Source organism: Diceros bicornis, chromosome 18 (assembly GCF_020826845.1).
Source record: "Diceros bicornis minor isolate mBicDic1 chromosome 18, mDicBic1.mat.cur, whole genome shotgun sequence".
Classification (NCBI taxonomy): domain Eukaryota; kingdom Metazoa; phylum Chordata; class Mammalia; order Perissodactyla; family Rhinocerotidae; genus Diceros; species Diceros bicornis.
The window spans coordinates 273,906-293,502 of record NC_080757.1 but is presented as its reverse complement, the minus strand read 5'-3'; the positions used below and the strand labels follow the sequence as shown (position 1 = coordinate 293,502).

Below are 19,597 nucleotides of genomic sequence, written 5' to 3'. Positions count from 1 at the left end.
ACCAACCAGATCTCCAAAGAAGGGGATACAGCACACCTGAAAATGTATGGATTTAGTCTACTTAGCACCTCTGTCCAGAAAGCTCCACCTGGGGACGTGCAGGGAGGTGCTGGCCTGGGGATGGCAGGAAAAGAAGCTGAAGGAGGAGCTGCAGAGTAAAAGGAGAGGGCTTTGCACCCTGAGACAATCCAGACATCGAAGAACGTTCTCTCTCTTTTCCTGAAGGACGCTGGGATTTCTTCTCCCCTCCTGTTTTGAACCCTTCCAGCTTTAAGCAATTTTGACACTTTTGTGGGGGAAGGGCTGTCAGACCAGTACACCCTGCCTGGACCCTACAGCCTCCTCCCCTCCTGGTGAGGAAGTGACAGCCTTGATCCCTCGACCCCTCGCTGCGTGGCTCCCAGGGCAGGCCTGTCCCTCTGTGAGCCAAGTGGGGACTAAGACACCACTTGATTGTCTGGGCCTCTGAGATCTGGTCTGGGACCCAAGGTTAGCAAGGGACCGCCGGGTCTGCGCAGACCTGCTTGTGGGCCCTCGAGGGAGACTAGACCTCGGCTGAGGGCGGGCAATACTTGAACCTCTCGCATTTCAATTCTCACCCACGGTCAGGTTTTAGAACATTTGAAAAAGGCAGCTTAGAAATACAAAAACAACACTTCTGTAGTCCTCTTTTCTGTAGTGCTTTGTATCTACTGTACTCATTCAATCCCAGTGCCATTTTTATCTGCATTTTACAGAAGAGGAAAGTGAGAGACAGAGGTTGTAACTTACTGCAGATCACAGAACCAGTAAGTGTTGGAAGTCCAGCTCAAGTCTATTTCCTTGACCACTGGGCTGTCCTGCCCTTCATAAGCTGTAAGTTTTCAGGGCACTGAACATTTAGTTAGGACATGTTTGCAGGCAGGGCAAGCAAGAAGCAAGAGGACCTCACCCTCTGCTTCTTCCCTCTCCCCCTACCAGTTAGCTCCTCGGTTCTGGTGGTCTCCCTCCCTGCCCCTCCGCATGGCCTCAGGGAATTTGTGTGGGACCCTTGCTGGGGTGGTCCTAGTGATGCTGCCCCCACCACGGCTGGTCATAGTCCCTCCCTGGGATTTTGACACCAGAGCTTGCAGGAGACAAGTGAGAGGCCCCTCTCCTGTCTGGCAGAGGAGTTGTGTTGATGTGAGCCGAAGGCTGCCCCTGGCCCTGTTTCCATCTTGTGGAGAAGTCAGGCGAGGGGATGAAGTGGAGAAGGGACGCGCCAGCACTGAGAGAGGCTGGTTCCTGCTGCCAGGGGCCCTGGGCAGCCACCACTCCTGTCCCTCCCAAGTCCTGGCCATCCCGCTTCTGCTCTTAATTCCTAAGCTATCCCAGAATCCTGCTGATAAATCCTCTTTTTGCTTAGCCCAGGGTGAGTTGAGTCTCTCTTCTCACTACCGAAAGAACAGAGGTGCCCGATTAGTTTTGGAGTCTACCCTGCTGTGGTCTTAGTCGACATCCTCGTCACTGGTCACCTGGAATGCGGTACTGGGCTCAGCAGAGCCTGATCTCTGGTCCCCTTCCTTCCCACTCAGCAGGAGGGACTCTTTTGAAATGCAGCCACGCTTAATAATCCTTAGCTGTTGCAGGCACTCAGCGTGCTTCAAGTCTTGACACCACAGCTGTGTCCTATCCCAGCCCAGCCAGGCTGCTACTCTCCGCTTTCCGCCCCGGCTGCATCTGCACACAGCCCTCAGCTGCTTTGCGTACTGTGCTCCCTCTGTCTCGAGCTCTCTCCGGGCAAACAGCCTTCAGGCCTCTTCACCGATTCTCAGCAGGGCCCTGTGCCCGCTGTGTTACTGCAGAACCACGTCAGTACCCCCGGTAGATACGTGCCTGTGGTGTTCTCGTGACTTGGGAAGCAGCCTGGTTGTGCTGGAACGCAGGCCGCGGCAGACCACAGCAGCACAGTAGCTGGCCCTGCCTGGTCACCGGGCACATTGCTTGACCTCCGTGAGCTTCCTCAGTTGTGATAATGGGGATAATGCTCCCAGGGTTGTTCAGAGCTAAAGATCATTATGGACAGTTCTGAGCATAGTACCTAATAAAGCGGTCTGCTGGTCCCTGGCTTCCTCTTGCCTGTGACGTCTGTCACACCACTGAACGTGAGCTCTTTACTAAGGGCAGCAACAGAGCTGGTTTATCATTGGCCCCTAACTCCTAGCTCCATGCCTGGTCCACGGCAGGCTCTACTGCATATGTGTTGAGTGCGTGAAGGAACAAGTACACATTCGGAAACATTGGGTAAACTTGAACTGAACTGCACTGGGGAAGAAAGGCATTGAATTTCCTCGGCCGTCAAGGTTCTTTCCTTTCCCCTTAGAATGCGCCAAAGTCTTCTACGCTGCGGGCGCTAAGCTGGTGCTCTGTGGCCGGAACAGGGAGGCCCTGGAAGAGCTCACCAAAGAACTGGCTGCTTCTCAGGCCACCAAGGTGAGCCCAGGGGTGTGTTTTCTGTGGGGAAGGGGTGCAGTCCATCCTCTGTAGGCATCTGAGGAGACAGCCACCCACTCCTGGGCTGCTGGACGTGCAGGGTGTCCACACAGTCACACTTGACCAGGGAAGGCAGCAGGTCTCCACTGCAAACTGGGCTCCATGGCCTGAGGAGGAGGAACTGTCGTACGGTTCAAATCCCCACTCCACCACTTACTAGCACTGTGAGTTTAAGAAGTTCCTTCTGTGAATGCTCCCCCTCCCCCTTTACCTGGATAATACCTGCTCATCTCTTTTGGGAGGGCAGGTTGGAGATGACTTTTAAAATTTTAATTGTGGAAAAATACACATAATATTTATCATTTTAACCATTTATAAGTGTACAACTCAGTGGCATTAAATACACTCACAATGTGTGTAATTATCACCATTATCTATACCCAAAACCTTTTCATCGTCCCCAACAAAAATTCTGTACCCATTAAATAATAATTCATTCTTCCTCCCTCTCCCCAGCCCCTGGAAACCTTTATTCTACTTTCTCTCTCTATGAATTTGCCTGTTCTAGATATCTCATGTAAGTGAAAAAATACAATCTTTGTCCTTCTGTGTCTGGCTGCTTCACTGAGCGTAATCAAGGTCGATCCATATTGTAGCATGTATCAAAATTTCATTCCTTTTTATGGCAGAATGATATCTCATTATATGGAGATTATATTTGTCTATCCATTCATTTGCTGATGGACACGAGGGTTGTTTCCATGTTTTTGCTATTGTGAATCATGCTGCTCCAGACATTAGTGTACAAATATCTGTTTGAGTCCCTGCTTTCAGTTTTTTTGGATATATACCTAGGAGTGGAATTGCTGAGTCACAGGGTAGTTTTATGTTCAACCTTTTGAGAAACTGCCAGACTTTTCCTCAGCAGCTATGCCACTTATGTTCCCACGAGCCGCGCACAAGGGCTCCAGCTTCTCCACATCCGCACCAACACGTGTTATTTTTCTGTTTCTTTTTTTTCCAGTTATACCCATCCTAGGAAGTATGATGTGGTATCTCGTTGTGGTTTTGATTTGCATTTCCCGAATTACAAGTGATGTGGAGCATCTTTTCATGTGCTTATTGACCATTTGTATATCTTCTTTGAGCAATGTCTATTCAAGTCTGCTGCCCATTTTTTAGTCAGGTTGTTTGTTTTTGCTCTTGTTGCTGAGTTCAGGAGTTCTCAATATATTCTCAATATTACTCCCTTATCAGATAAATGATTTGTAAATATTTTCTCCCATTCGGTAGATTGTCCTTTCACTTTCTTGATGGTACCGTTTGATGTACATAAGTTTTTAATTTTGATGAAACCCAACTTGTCTATTTTTTCTTTTATTGCCTGTGCTTTTGGTGTCATATCCATGAGGTAGTTGCCAAATCCAGTGTTATAAAGATTTTCCCCAATTTTTTATTCTAAGCGTTCTACAGTTTTAAGTCTTATGCTTAGCTCTTTGCTGCACTTCAGTTAATTTTTGTATCTGGTGTCAGGTGAGGGTCCAGCTCCATTCTTTCGCATGTGGATGTCCGGTTTCCCCAGTACCAGCTGTTGAAAACACTGTCCTTTCCCCTCGGGTGGTCTTGGCACCCTTGTCATAAATGAATTTATCATATATTTGAGGGTTTATTTCTGGGTTCTCTGTTCTATTCCACTGGTCTGTATGTCCTTATGTCACTGTGTCATACCATACTGTCCTTATGACATACCATATTGTTTTAATTAATGTAGCTTTGTAGTAAGTTTCCAAGTTGAGAAGTGTGAGTCCTCCAACTTTGTTCTTAGTCTTCAAGATTGTTTTGGCTATTCCTGAATAGCCATTGAAATCCCATATGAGTTTTAGGATTTTTTTTTTTTTTTCTATTTCTGTCAAAAATGCCATTGGGATTTTGATAGGGATTGCACTGAATTCGTAGATCACTTTGGATAGTATAGACATCTTAACAATGTTAAGTCTTCCAATCCATGAACATCAGATGTCTTTCCATGTATTTAGGCTTTCTTTAATTTCTAGCAGTGTTTTATAGTCTTCAGTGTACAAATCTTTCACCTCTTTAGTTAGATTTATTCCTAAATATTTAATTTTTTTAGCTGTCATTGTAAATGGATTTGCTTTCCTAATTTTATTTTCAGATTATTCATTGCTGGTGTATAGAAACACAGCTGAGTTTTGCATGTTGATCTTGTACCCTGCAGCTCTGCTGAATTGATTGACGAGCTCTAATAGCTGTCTGTGGACTCCTTGGGATTTTTATGTATGGAATCATGTTATCTGTGAATAGAGGTAGTTTTATTTGTTCCTTTCCAATTTGGGTGCCTTTTATTTCTTTTTCTTGTCTAATGCTCTGATCCGAGTTTCCAGTGCTGTGTTGAATAGCTATAGTGAAAGCAGGCATCCTTGTCTTGTTCTTGATCATAGGGGGAGCACTTTGAGTCCGACACCATTGAACATGATGGGAGCTGCAGGTTTTTCATAAACACCCTTAACCATGTTGAGGAATTTCCCCTCCATTCTTAGTTTTCTGAGTTTTTATCATGAAAGGGTGTTGAATTTTGTCAGATCTCTTTTCTGCATCAAGATGATCGTGTGCTTTTTTTCCTTTGTTCTATCAATATGATGTATTATATCGATTGATTTTCTTATGTTGAACCACCCTTGCATTCTTAGGATAAATCCCACTTGGTCATGGTAAATAAACCTTTTAATATAATGTTGAATTTGATTTGCTAGTATTTTGTTGAGGATTTTAGCATCTGTACTCATAAAGGATATTGGTCGGTAATTTTCTTGTGATGTCTTTATCTGGCCTTGATATCAGAGTAATGCTGGCCTCACAGAATGAATTAGGAAGTGTTCTCTCTTCAACTGTTTGGAAGAGTATAAGAAGTATTGGTGTTAATTCTTTTTTAAAGTTTGGTAAAATTCACCAGTGAAGCCATCTGGTCTAAGACATTTTCTTTGTCAGGAGGTTTTAGGTTACTGATTCAATCTTTTGACCTGTTACATGTCTGCTGAAATTTTCTATTGCTTCTTGAGTCAGTTTAGGTAATTTGTGTGTTTCAAAGAATTTGTTCATTTCTTCTAGGTTATTTAATTTGTTGGCATACAGTTATTCATAGTATAATCTTATTCATAGTATAATCTTTTTTATCTATGTGAGGTCCCACTTTCATTTCTAATTTTAGTTATTTGCATCTTTTCTCTTTTTTTTGGTCAGTCTAGCTAATGGTTTCTCAATTTTGTTGATCTTTTTGAAGAACCAACTTTTGGTTTCATTGATTTTCTTTATTGTTTTTCTATTCTCTATTTTGTTTCTGTTCTCTCTAATCTATTATTTCCTTACACTGCTAGCTTTGGGTTTAGTTTGCTCTTTTCTAGTTCCCTAAGGTGTGAAGTTACATTATTGATTTGAGGTCTTTCTTCTTTTTTAATATAGGCATTGACAGTTATAAATTGCCCTCTCAGCACTGCTTTCACTGCACTCCGTTAAGTTTTGGTATGTTGTGTTTTCATTTTCATTTGTGTCTGTGTATCTTCTCATTTCCCTTGTGATTTCTTTTTTGAGTTAGTGGTTGTTCAAGAGTGTTTCATTTAATTTCCATTTATTTTCCAGTTTACCTTCTGTTATTGATTTCTGGCTTCATCACATTGCGGTTGGAGAAGATACTTGATATGATATCTTTCTTTTTAAATCTATTGAGACTTGTTTTGTGGCCTACATAGAGAATGTCCCATGTGTGCTTGAGAAGAATATGTATGGTGCTGTTGTTGGGTGCAATGTTCTATATACATCTCTTAGGACCAGTTGGTTCATATTGTTGTTCAAATCATGTATTTCCTTATTGCTCTTCTGTCTGGTTGTTCTGTCCATTATTAAAAGTGGAGTATTAAAATATCCAAATATTATTGTAGAACTATTTCTCCCTTCAATTCTGTTGATTTTTGCTTTATATTTTGAGGGTCTGTTATTAGGTACATAAGTGTTTATAATTGTTATATCTTCTTGCTGTAATGTACCTTTTATTATTATATAATGTCCTTCTTTGTCTCTTGTAACCTTTTTTGATTTAAAGACTATTTTTTCTGATATTAGTATAGCCACCCTCACTCTCTTTTGGTTATTTCCATGGAATATCTTTTTTCATCCTTTACTTTCAATGTATTTGTGTCCTTATATCTAAAGTGAGTCTCTTAAAGGCAGCATATAGTTGGATCTTTTTCCTTTTTTTTAGATCCATTCTGCCAATCTGTGTTTTGATTAGAGAGTTTAAAGTACTTACATTTAAAGCAATTACTATTAAGGAGGGACTTACTTTTGCCATTTTGCTATTTGTTTTCTCTATGTTTTATAGCTTTTTTGTCCCTCATTTCCTGCATTACTGTCTTCTTTTGTGTTTAGTTGATTTTTTTGTACTGAAATGCTTTGATTCGCTTCTCATTTCCTTACGTGTATATTCTACAGCTGTTTTCTTTGTGGTTGCTGTGGGGATTACATTGAATATCCTAAAGTTATAACAATCTAATTTGAATTTATACCAACTTAACTTCAATAGCATACAAAAACTTTACTCCTATATAGCTCTGTCCTCTCCCCTTTCTCCTGTTCACATCATAGGTTACATCTTTATACATTGCTTGCCCAGTAACATAGATTAATAATAGGTTTTTTGTGTGTGTGTGTGTGTGAGGAAGATTAGCCCTGAGCTAACATCTATTGCCAGTCCTCCACTTTTTGCTGTGGAAGCTGGCACTGAACTAACACCTGTGCCCATCTTCCTCTATTTTATGTGGGACGTCTGCCACAGCATGGGTTGATGAGCGGTGCCTAGGTCTGCACCTGGGATCCGAACCTGCGAACCCCGGGCTGCCGAAGCGGAGCACGCGAACTTAACCACCGTGCCACTGGGGCTGGCCCCATTAATAGTTTTTAAATGCATTTGTCTTTTAAATTATGTAGAAAATAAAAAGTAGAGCTACAAACCAAAATTACAATAATACTAGCTTTTATAATTGCCCTTGTATTTACTTGACTGGAGATCGTTAGTTCTTCATATGGCTTTAAATTACACTGTCTAGCTTCCTTTCATTTCAAACCTGAAGGACTCCCTTTAGCATTTCTTGCAGGGCAGGTCTGGTGGTAACAAAACCCCTCAGCTTTTGTTGATCTGGGAATCTTAAATTCTCCCTCATTTTTGAAGCATAGTTGTGCCAGATACAGAATTCTTGGTGCACAGTTTTTCTTTCAGCACTTTGATGTATCAGCCCACTGTTTTCTGACCTCCAAGGTTTCTGATGAGAAATCGGCTGATAGTCTCATTGAGGATCTCTTTTATGTGAGGAGTAGCTTCTCTGTTGCTGTTTTCAGGATTCTCTGTCTTTTGACAGTTTGATTGTAATGTGTCTTATTGTGTGTCTCTGAGTTTATCCTACTTGGTATTGAGCTTATTGGATGTGTAGATTCATGTTTTTCATTAAATTTCGGATTTTGTCAGTTATTTCTTCAAACATTCTTTCTAGCCCTTTCTCTCTCTCTTCTCCTTCTCAGATTCCCACAGTGTGTATATCGGTTCACTTGAGGGTGTCCCACAGATCCCTTAGGCTCTGTTCAGTTTTCTAAAATTTCTTCTTTTTATCTTCAGATTTGATCATTTCAGTTGTCTTCTCTTCAAGTTCACTGATTCTCTCTTCTACTTGCTAAAATCTGCTTTTGAACCCTGCTAGTGTATTTTTCAGTTCAGTTATTGTACTTTTGAGCTCCAAATTTTTTTTTATAATTTCTTTTTTTTTATTGATAGTCTCATTTTGTTTATACATCAGTTTCCTGCCTTTGTCCATGTCTTCCTTTAGCACTTTGAGCATCTTTAAGACAGTTGTTTTAAAGTCTTTGTGTAGTAAGTCTATCATCTGGGCTTCCTCAAGTATATTTTCTGGGGGTGTATTTATTGAAAACTAGAGCAACAGATGCAACTCCTTTAAATCTACTGGAAGCCACTTCAGCCAGTGGTGGTGAAAACAGTGACAACCTGCCTCCATGCTGCACCCCAGTGATTAGAGCTGCAGTCCACCATCAGAACAGTCCCTGATGTTTGGAAGACAAGGTCTTATTGCCTGCCTGGGCTCCCTCAAGCTGTACCAGAAATGTGGGGTGCCTTTCCTACAGCTGCCTGCCACAGGGCTGGATGCATGGGGATGGAGAGTCACCTCTGAGCCAACGGCTGAAATTGACCAAAATTATCTATAATTTGCCAGCCAAGCAATCCCCTGAAAGCTGCAAACATTCACATAGACTCCAGAGTCCAAAATAGTCACATCACAGGGTTTCTGCCAGGACAATTGTCCAGGTGGAGAGATGGATTCCTGGCACTTCCTCCTCTGCCCGCATCTCTGATTTCACAACCCCTTTATCTTTTTGATCTCTTGTTAAACTCACTTCCATTGGGAAGCCCTCTAAGTTGGATGCTCAGTTATTCATTTCTCTAGCCTCTTATACTTCTTCATGGCATTCTTTACAATTATAGAATTCATCTCTGCTCCCCACTAGACTGTATGCTTCAGGACAGGAACCATGTCTGTCTTGCTTTCTGCCACATCCCCAGGGTCTGGCACATAGAGGATATATAAAAAATGTTTCATGGTACATTAATTGAAATGACTTAACCTGAGAAGGATAGCACCTCTCAGCAGGGGCACTGTTGAACGTAATGACAACGTACAGTACTGCTGGCACAGGGCAGCAGTGGCGCTGTGATTAATGGCTCCTATGGTGACCTGCTACAGTAGTCTATACCAGGCGTGATCGCTGCCCTGTGCAATTACCGTCTGCCTCTGGTAGTCATTTTCAGTTCAGTAGACAAGCTGCCCAGGCCAGGTGTGAGCCCCAGGGGTGGAATCCTCCAGGCCACGTCTCTTCAGAAGAGAGGTGCTGCAGCCCCTGTCATTTCACGACCAGGGGACCACTCCCCAGACTTTGAAGAGTGGAGACACGTGGCTTATGTGGCCTGTCACTCTGAAGGTGCATTTGGTTTCTGTTGTATCTGACCAGGTGCAGACACACAAGCCTTACACGGTGACCTTCGACCTCGCAGAACCTGGGGCCATAGTTGCAGCAACAGCCGAGATCCTGCAGTGCTTTGGCTATGTGGATGTGCTCATCAACAATGCCGGGATCAGCTACCGCGGTGCCATCGTGGACACCACCGCGGACGTAGACAAGAGAGTCATGGAGACAAACTACTTTGGCCCAGTTGCTCTAACGAAAGGTAACAGTCTTGGATTAAAAGAAAAAAGAGTACTGATACGTTGGCATTTTTTTACTTCACCTGGTTCCTTTCTAGCAAACGTTCGTTGCCTGTCCCCGTCCTGTTTTCTCCTGGGACAGGTGTTGTCATTACACTTGGGGGTTTGCCTTTTCCAGGCTCTGTTTGCATTTTATCTGCTTTATAGCCTCAGTCAAGGTGTTCTCCTTAGCAACAGCTTCATTTCTACAGCATTGCCTCCATTTCCTTTTCAGGGTGTTTGCAAACCCCTACAAGTGGGGATACTTTTACGTCCAGCCATGGATTTCACTCCAGGGGAGAGGCTCTCCCTAGGAGAAGGGAACTGAGCTGACCGTGGGTGGTGGGTAGGCTTCTGTCTGCCTCCCTCCCCACCCCTCTTCCCGGCCCATTGGCATGCTGGGCCAGGAGGCCTCCCCCTGAGGGGCTTCACCATTCGCCTCCCTTGCTCTGACTCCATCTCATCAGTGAGGCCACCGCCTCTCAGCATTGGGCGTGGTGCCCTGAAGGAAAGGGCTCTTCTCCAACCTCTGCCTCCTTTCCTCAGCACTCCTGCCCTCCATGATCAAGAGGCGACAGGGCCACGTCGTCGCCATCAGCAGCATCCAGGGCAAGATCAGCATTCCTTTTCGGTCAGCATGTGAGTACTTCCTTCTCACTCCTAGATGTTCTTCTCTCTGTTTTTTCCTGATTATAAAAATAACACGTTTACAATCCAGAATTCAGACACTAGAGAAATACTCAATACAGAATGTGAAGGAACTTCATCAGAATGTGTTCTCCTGAGCAGAATGCCTGGATTCACATCCCAGCTCCACTCTACCCCCGTATGTGACCTTCTGCAAGTGTCCCACCTACAGAGAGGTGACCCACCTCTGTACCCCAGTTCTCATCTGCATAATCGAGACAGTGCCCTCCCAGCCTTGGAGGGCCACTGGAAGATTGAGTTCACCTGTGAGCGCTGCGAGCTGCGAGTGAGGTGTGGGGGCAGTGCAGGCAGAGCTGCCTTGCATGTGTTGTCCCACAGACAGTCACTCATCACTGTGGCATACGCCTCTAAACTTTTTTCTACATGTGATCAAATGTACAAAAACGAGATCATGTCATGCAGACTGTTTTGTGGCTTGCTTATTCCACTTGACAGTCTGTCCTTCTACATCAGCGTATATGGATTTACCTAATCCTTTTAAGTGGATATATATAATAGTTCATTGAATGGAAGTGACATAATTTATTTAGCCATTTTCCTGGACAGTTGATTTTTTTCCCTTCAGTCTTTGATCATTAACAATGATGTGCTACATAGAACATCCTTAAATATTTATATCTCTGGCACTCACCAGAGGGTTTCAGTAAGGTAAATTCCAAAAAGTGGGAATATTAGATAGGACCGAAAAATTAAAACTGTCAAATGACTCCCAATTCACACCCTCACCTCCATGTGTGCAGGTGGCTACGCCAACATTTTCAGATATCATTTCATTCGTCTGTCTGCCATCATGTTGCACCAGCAAGCAAACAGGATCTAGTTTTGTTAAAAGATTTTAAAGGTAATTTCACAAACCGTCCTAGCAACTACTCTCTTTGCCCTACTTCGGAAAGAGAATGCTGACTTGGAACAGCCTCGTCTGTCTCACCACCTCCTGGTGGTGTAGACTTGTCAGAGAAGCAGGACACTGAAAGCACAGTAACTCACATCCAGCTGGGTGATGGTGTAGCCAGCTCTCTGGGCTGGAAATGTAACAAACGCTGTTTCTCTCAAGATGGGACCCCGGCTGTACCTTTTGGCTCTAGCTGCATGTCCTTGGGCAAGCTATTAACTTGTCTGGCCCTCCCTTTCCTTACTTATAAAATGAGACTTACAGTCGTCATATATGCTTCACAAAGCTCTTTTGAAGATGAAATGAGACAACTGGAGATGAAAAGTCCTCTGTAAATTGTGACGTGCTGCATGCATATTTGTATTCTCTGTGTGTGGTGTTCTGTTTCAACTCCAGCAGCACAGGACAGCCATCTAAGGCTGCTCGAATGGTTCAGGAATAAATATCTATAGAATCACAAATGAGGGCCGGCCCCGTGGCTTAGCGGTTAAGTGCCTGCGCTCTGGTGCTGGCGGCCCGGGTTCGGATCCCGGGCGCGCACCGACACACCGCTTCTCTGGCCATGCTGAGGCTGCGTCCCACATACAGCAACTAGAAGAATGTGCAGCTCTGACATACAACTATCTACTGGGGCTTTGGGGGGAATAAATAAATAAAATCTTTAAAAAAAAAAAAGAATCACAAATGACAAAGCAAATGAGGTAAAATGTTCATAGTAGATAAATTGGGGTAAAGGATATACAGTATTCTTTGTACTAAATTATTTCCAAACTTGACTTTGACTTAATCTCACTGAATTTTGTTCTCTATTTGGGCTTTGACTGCAGTAGGTCACATGTGGTTGGTCTGGCGCTTTGTAATGACCAGACGGAATGTGGTGGTGCCTCCTGGGCATGCGGGTTGCCCCGATGAGCAGCAGTCTCCTCTGTAAGATGGGAGAGCAGCTTCATGTCTCTCACACGTTGTCGTGAGGTGATCCAGGGGCCGTGGTTAGCATGTGTCTCGCGAGAGGAGGGGCTGAGTTCTGTTGACAGTGGTGCTGAGGGTTTAGGTCAGCACCGCCCGGCTGAGGACCTACAGGCTGAGAGCTCTGGGGCCCAGTTGTCAGGTGCAGCCCTCTGTTCTGGGGACCCCCAGGATGACTCCCTCTTCTCAGTCCTTGGGCCTGGGCTGCACCCCTGGAATCACGGCTGATAGGAGCAGTTCTCTCCACCCACCTACCCACAAACTGCTCACCCCAGCGCCTGGCAACTTGGCACCAACCAAAGGAGCTAGCCGCAGGAGGCCGCAGAGAGCCCAGGTGTTGTTCCACTTCCCGTGTGACCGGCTGCGGCACTTCCTTGCTTTCTGCGTTCCTGTTTTTTTGGCGGATAGATGCCCTTTTCCTAAGGCTAAAACATTTAGAACTCTGAATTGGAGGAAACTGATTTTCAGTGGAAATGCCATGCTTCCCAAGAATGCCGTTGTAGGGTCACTGTCCCCTTCAGAGCGCCGTTAACCGTGTGGTGGAGCCGTCGCTGAGGAGCAGAGGTGGCTCCGTTCTCGCTGGTGGAGCAAGCTCGATGGCTCTTCCACACGAAAAGCCATGTCACGGGAGTTTGTCAAACGAAACACACAGGAAAGGCAGGCACAGAGTTGACACACACACTCCCGTGCACGCGGGGATGCTCGCCGTAGCACAGTTGCAGTGATAAAGCCTGGAGACAGCCATGAAGGCCACTGATGGGCCACTTCTGTCGTCTGGTGACCCATGGAGGGGCATGGCAGGGCTGCCTGGCCGTGCGGCACGGAGACTTTCCAGGCTGTGCCACCAGGTGAAGAACTCCACTTGCAGGAATAATACGAACATGAGCTCATTTCTGTAACAAAATATTGCTTATGTGTAAGATCACACGTATGTACATAGGATATATAAAAAAATCCTGAGAGACCGTTAACTTTGCTTACCTCTGGAGAATGGAATTGGAAGGCAGAAGGAGGCCTTTCACTGTTTTACTTATATCCTTCTGTACCATCTGAATTTTTACCCATTAAGCATTAAGTTTCTTGTTTTCTTTTTAACTTTTAACATGGAATAATTTCAGACTTAAGAGTTGTAGGAACGGTACAAAGAACTCCCATGTCGCCTTCATGCGGATTCCCCAGTTGTTAAGATTTTACTGCATTTGCTTTGTCATATTCTCGGTGTGTGTATGTATATGTGTGTATATATGCGCATTTATATGTATATGAAATTTATAATATTTTCCTGAACCATTTGAAAGGAAGTTGGAGACATGATGCTCCTTCCCTCCTAATTACTTGAGAGTGTTTCCTAAGAACAAGGAGACAATGCACTTCTCTAAATCAGAAAACGAAGATTGTTATAATACTGTCATCTTAGATTATAACATCAGTTTTTTAAATAAAAGAGAGAGAATGAATGAGGGTGAGTGTGTAGGCTTGTCCCAGGCCAGGCGCCACACCAGCTCAGTCACCTGCCTCTCTGGCCACCAACCTTTGCAGACGCGGCCTCCAAACACGCAACCCAAGCCTTCTTTGACTGTCTGCGTGCAGAGGTGGAGCAGTACGAGGTTGAGGTGACTGTGATCAGCCCCGGCTACATCCACACCAGCCTCTCTGTCAACGCCATCACTGCTGACGGCTCCAAATACGGAGGTGAGGCCCCGCTTCTCTTTCTTCTCTGGAAAGCTGTTGGCCACAGTGAGACACATGGCTCTTACCTGATAATTCTTTGGTCATTTTCATTTGGAATATAATTTTTACAACTGAAAAACTTGATGTATGGGTGTTGGTTATATATACGGTTGAATAATCTTCGTTTACCATGAACCATCCTTAGCCTGAGCATCACCACTGCAGCTATTGGAACAGGGCCCCTGTAGCCCGGGACTTTGAGGGCTGGAAAGAAAGTCTCCAAGCTGATATGCCACCAGACTTCCAGCTGACCACTTCTCGGGAAATTAAAGGGAAGTTAAAGTGAAATACCCTCATGGGAAGTGTGGGTTGCTTGACCCCAGAGCTCACTCAGTGTGCTGGAGAAATGACTGAACTGTCCCCTGGGGTGAGGCTGGTGCACCAGTCTCAGAATCTCCATTTTGCTCAGCCAAAGACAATGCTGAGCTGAGCTGCAGTCACCACTAGTGGGCCAAACAGCCTGGCCCCAGCACGCAGGCTCAGGCCAAGCAAGGACCAGTTGGCTTCTGCCTCCCAGGTCAATTGATCCACACGTGGCTCTGCCGCTTGAAGCACGGGGCCTACCCACCCCTTGAGTACTGTCCTGGCATGTCCTGCCTCCCTGGATGTCATCTCTTGGGCCTGTGCTGTGGCGTTCACCATATTCCTACACCCCACCCCAGCCAGACCTGAACCAGGGCTGCCTGTGCCCTAGGTGGCAGCTGCTCTCTCACTTGGCAAGTCAACAGAAACCATACAGGGACACAGAGCCAGAGAGGTTCATACCTATTTATACCTAGAAGAATCTTTTTAAAAATTCCTTCTGTGGCATTTAAAAAGAAGCAACAATCAGAAACCTATTTGTGTTAACAAAAACACGATGAGCACAGATGTGGTGAGGATCCAGGCAGTCTGGATGACTTGCGAGTGGTTTCAGATGGCTATGGCCTCTCCCTCTTCTCGGTGCCTGCCGCCTGGTCCCGCCTTGTCAGCACAGTTGTCAGATTACTAGGGAAGGAGGAGTGGCAGTCGCTGAGAACCAGCCTGACACCCCTCCATCCGCGCGGCCGCCTCTGACACCTCAGACGACCAAGGCGTGCTTCCTGTTTCCCGTCCAGCTGACTCGGGACGGCTGCTCCCGACCCTTCACCTTCACTTCAGGGAGCTCATAGTGCACACGGGCCGGGGGAGTCTTCTCCCGGGCCCAGCCACCCAAGACAGATGTGATGGTGCAGCATGCTTAGTCGTCGGTTGCTCCAGTAGGTAGAACTTCCCCAGGTCAGGAAGCTCCTCCTCAGCTGTGGTGTGAGGGGCTCACTCTTGGAGACCCCATCTGGGCTGGCCTTCGTCCTTCGTCATAGAGTAGCAGTTCTGAGCACTGCCTGGGGCCCCGGCGACCTTGAGCCCACGTCCCACCCGCATCTCCCCAACCCCCACTCACACGTGGGACCGCAGAATGGCTCCTCGGTTGCTTGGCGCACAGAAGAGTCAGGGATGGGGTGTGCCCCTGCTTCCTGACCGACCGTGGGAAGAGCTTCCAAGCGGCAGAGCTAGCAAGCCGACCCCACGCGGTCCACGTCAGCTCCACTTGAGAGGGGGACTTCTGCTTACAAGTTCATGTGGTGTTTTTGTTTTGTTTTAGTTATGGATGAGACCACGGCCCAGGGCCGAAGCCCTGTGGAGGTGGCCCGAGATGTTCTGGCTGCCGTGGGGAAGAAGAAGAAAGATGTGATCCTGGCCGACCTGTTGCCGTCCTTGGCCGTTTATCTGCGAACTCTGGCTCCGGGGCTCTTCTTCAGCCTCATGGCCTCCCGGGCCAGAAAGGAGCGAAAATCGAAGAACTCCTAGAGCCGCAGCGCCTGCTGGTGGCTGCTCTACAGGGATGGCCCTGTCTGCTGAGACTTCCCTGGACATTGGTCTCTCGGGTGGGAAAGAGGGAGCTATGCTTCTGCAGGTCCCTGGCTAGGACCCTGTTGGCAGAGGATGGGAACCAAAAAAGGCAACAGGCTTCTCCCTGGGGGTGAGTGGTAACCCTTAAGGAATTTATATGGAGCTGGATTTTAACTCTTAAGAATATGAAATAAAGGAATGGAACAGTAAGTTGTAGTCTTCAAGGACTGGGAGAACCACACTTCCTTGGAATTCCAGCCTCCGCCAGCTCCTAGAACATGTTTCAGTCTTGAAATCAGAAGACACCTGACATCGCTTGATCCGGTGTTCTCATATTTGACTATCCAAGACCACTTACCTCGTGAAGGCAGGGTCCACCTTCAGTACCCAAGGGAGCAGGCCATAGTGTGAAAGGGTCATTACTCATATCCATTTCCAGGGTCCTACAATGTCTCATTCAGCACACCACCACCACAGTGGGCTAATATGTGATCGGTCATTTGACATATCCCAGGTGACACCGGCTTTAGTACCTAAAAGGAATTCCCCAGTTTCCCTGTCGGCTTCCACTCGAAGCCCCTGTAGGACCAGGCAGCACTCCAAGTAGAAGATGAACTGACTAAGGAGACAGCAGCCAAAAGGGAGAGGGAAATCCCACATGGTCCCCTATGTCCTCCAGAAAATAAGACCCAGAAACCCAGTCAGGTGGGGAGGGATGCTAAAGCAGTGGCTGGGCCCCAGGGGAGCAGTCCATTTGTTAGCTGTGACTGTTGGAGCAGAGCCAGAAAGGACGCATGCCTCCACCTGTCTGATTTGTTAAAAATGCATGGTTGAGGTTCACTGAGTAAATCAACTTCATACCTGAAGTTTAGGACGAAACTTTTCCTAGGACTGAAGCTGATGGTGGAAATAGTGGGTCCATTGTATAGGCTCCTCCGAATCGGAATAAAAATCCCCTCACATAGGATCCGGGCATTTTACACTTATGTCCTGACTCTGGCCCTATGCAGCTTTTATTTTAAACAGCTGCCCCTGAAATACAAATGGCCCATGCCAGCCTGTGGTTAGGGTGTGCGAGGCTCTTGAGTTACCTGGGAGTAGGGGACAAGGAGTGGGTGATTAGATCTGGTGACCTTCCCCAGCTCCCAGCACAGCCTGGACATTCCAGGAGCTGTGGTTGAAATGTGGACACGGGCAGTGTAGGTGGCTTTTCCTTTTCCACATAAACCGTCTGCCTCCCCCTGACGTGGGAGACAAGATCTCGTTAGTGTTCACATCAGAGCTGAGAGGGCCAGGGGAGAGCTGGACCCAAGGCGGCAGCAGCAGCTGCGCCAAAGCCTGGCCCAAGTCTGAGGCCGAATGAAATTGCCAAGCATGTAATGGGTCCTCAGTAAGAGGCTGTGATGGGGAACTATCCCTCTAAGTGGGAACGAGCGAACGCCTCTCCTTGGACGCTTGTTGACTGGCACCCTCAAAAGGGCCGCGTCCAGGTGCTGCCCGTTCCTCTCCATTAAATAAGATGGCCCGCAGCTGGAGCCGGACGCGATCCGCTGCCCTCTGAGGAAGGCAGGTCGAGCAGCTGCGTACCCCGTCCTTCTCAAAAGACGGCATCACTCTTGTTGAGGCTGTTGGTTTTATGACATATGACAGTGGCTGGGAGCCCACTGAGCCCTGACGCCCATGTGTTGGCTGGTACACAGCTCAGAGCAGACACGAAGGGTCTCAACCTAGATACGACACTTGAGCCATATCCGACGACCACTGGAGGTTTATTTACCTAACATTTTAAAAAACTCAACTCACTTTCTAAAACTTACTTGAGAAGCTTTATATTCTGTATAAATAGAAAATAACAAACAGAACCATTAAAGTCTAGCTAGATCCGGCTGTCTGCTCCTGAGGAGGCTGGCAATCTCAGAGAGGCATTAAAGGTGCTCACACCACACAGATGCTCTTCTTGACCTCGGAGGCTAGGAAGAGGACTCAACGGGCCAACCATCCAGTGTTCAACGGCCACGTTGCACCTCGAGCCATCTCGGGGGCCCCTGGGGTTAGGAGCCGTCCCTGGAGAGAGCACTGGGTAAAGCTGGGCTTGTGGAGCCTGCGAGAGTTGGTGTGACTTGAACGCAGACGCAGCACCTTCCTGAGGGCAGGCGCCCCACCCATGCTGTACGCGAGCATCCCGAAGAGGGGAGCTGGGCCAGGACCCGGCCGTGGCATTTCCCTCTTGGAATTGAAACCAGTGTTTGAGGATGAACACCTGCCACCAGGGTGGTGCTGCTGCTGTTCCAGTTTCTCTTTTCTGCCCTAAAAGGTCTGTCTTCCCATCTCTCTCAGCCTGGAATTCTGCTGGGTAGGTTGAGAAAGCAAAGCCTGATTCTGAATTGGTTCTGCCTTCAGATCAAGTTCAGAGGCGCTTCCCACTTTGCTCTGCAAGCCCCCTCCTGCTCGCCAAGCTTCACCGGGCTGAGGGCAGAGCCGGCTCTCTTGTGCTTCAGGACAAAATTAGAGTCTGGAAAACACAACCCAAGGAGGTTTTCCAGACAGCAGCACTGCACATCTGTGTGCTGCAGAGTGGCCGCAGCTCAGGGTGGCCAGACTACACGGAGTGCACAGCCGCCTGGCACGCTGCCCGGCTCACGGCGGCTGTGGAGCCAGACGTGATCACTTTGGAGGGAGGTGAACGACTGACAAGCAGAGACAGCCAGGTCTGCTCATCTCCATTTCCTGACAAGTTGGCCCCTGCTCTTCCCTGAAATTAGGGTGAGACAGGAGTTAACACCGAGACTCACGTACCAGGTGAAGAGCACGATGCGCTTACCGAAGGGCTCACACGGCTCACGGACAAGCCCTTTGCAGAGCAGGACCCAGCTAACTCAGCCTTTGCTTCCTCTCAATTGGCAGTTGTTTTGTGCTGTTTCTTCAAGAGCCCTGTGGCCTGTCACAGATGAGCACAACCCACTTGTCAGCGACGTCTAAGTGGGAAGGGGGCAGAGAGAAGCCAGTGCCAACAGAAGGGAAGGCTTACAGACATGGGAGCCGGCTCTGCCACTCTCCTTCCCAGCCGACTCGGGGCGTGGCTCAAGTAGAGGGGCCTGCACTACCAAACCCATGCCCTACGGCCCACCACAGCACCCCGTCCTTGCCTCCTTGGTCGGGACGTGTAACCAAGACAGCCTTTCGGAATCTGGGTGAGTCCACCCAACAAGAACCACTTTGTTCACGGCACTGGAGCCAGCCTGTTTGCACCTGGCTTCTATTTCTAGTGAGGGCTTCTGCTCAGCTGACCCGAGGTGGCCGCTGCTCGTCCGCCTCCAGCCACCTCCCCCATGACATCCGATGTGCAGGCAGAGCATGGGGCTCCCTTTCCATATCTGGGCTGCTTGTTACAAAAACACCTACCATTCCTGCCCAGCAGGCTCGGGAGCCAGCAGAGGGACACCCGAGGGCTGTGTCATTGCACGGATGAGACGAGGTCTGCTTGTCTGGGATCACTACCAGTTTACTGTTGTTCCAGAAGGCCAGACTACTACGTAAACAATAGTGTGCCCCAACTCCGTGTGCCACCCAGTGCTCTAGGGCCCTGGGAATTAAGTCCAAGTTCCTCAGACTCTGTGGGCCACGGGTCCCTTCTGAAATCGTCAAAGCTCTGGACCTCTCCCTG

At 47.3% G+C, this 19,597-nt stretch overlaps 1 protein-coding gene across 3 annotated transcripts in view; it reads left to right on the top strand.

Annotated features, from left to right (window-relative positions):
• DHRS7B (dehydrogenase/reductase 7B) overlaps positions 1-15,895 on the top strand; it is a 57,642-nt gene extending 41,747 nt beyond the window's left edge. For 2 of the 3 annotated variants that reach the window (XM_058559485.1, XM_058559486.1), the window contains exons 3-7: positions 2,342-2,451; positions 9,535-9,751; positions 10,314-10,406; positions 13,873-14,025; positions 15,686-15,895. In XM_058559485.1, the coding sequence (XP_058415468.1) occupies positions 2,342-2,451; positions 9,535-9,751; positions 10,314-10,406; positions 13,873-14,025; positions 15,686-15,891 (779 nt within the window). In that variant the 3' untranslated portion in view covers positions 15,892-15,895. The remainder of the gene's footprint in view (positions 1-2,341; positions 2,452-9,534; positions 9,752-10,313; positions 10,407-13,872; positions 14,026-15,685) is intronic. The other variant, XM_058559483.1, reaches the window with a different exon arrangement.
• The last annotated feature ends 3,702 nt before the right edge of the window (positions 15,896-19,597 follow it).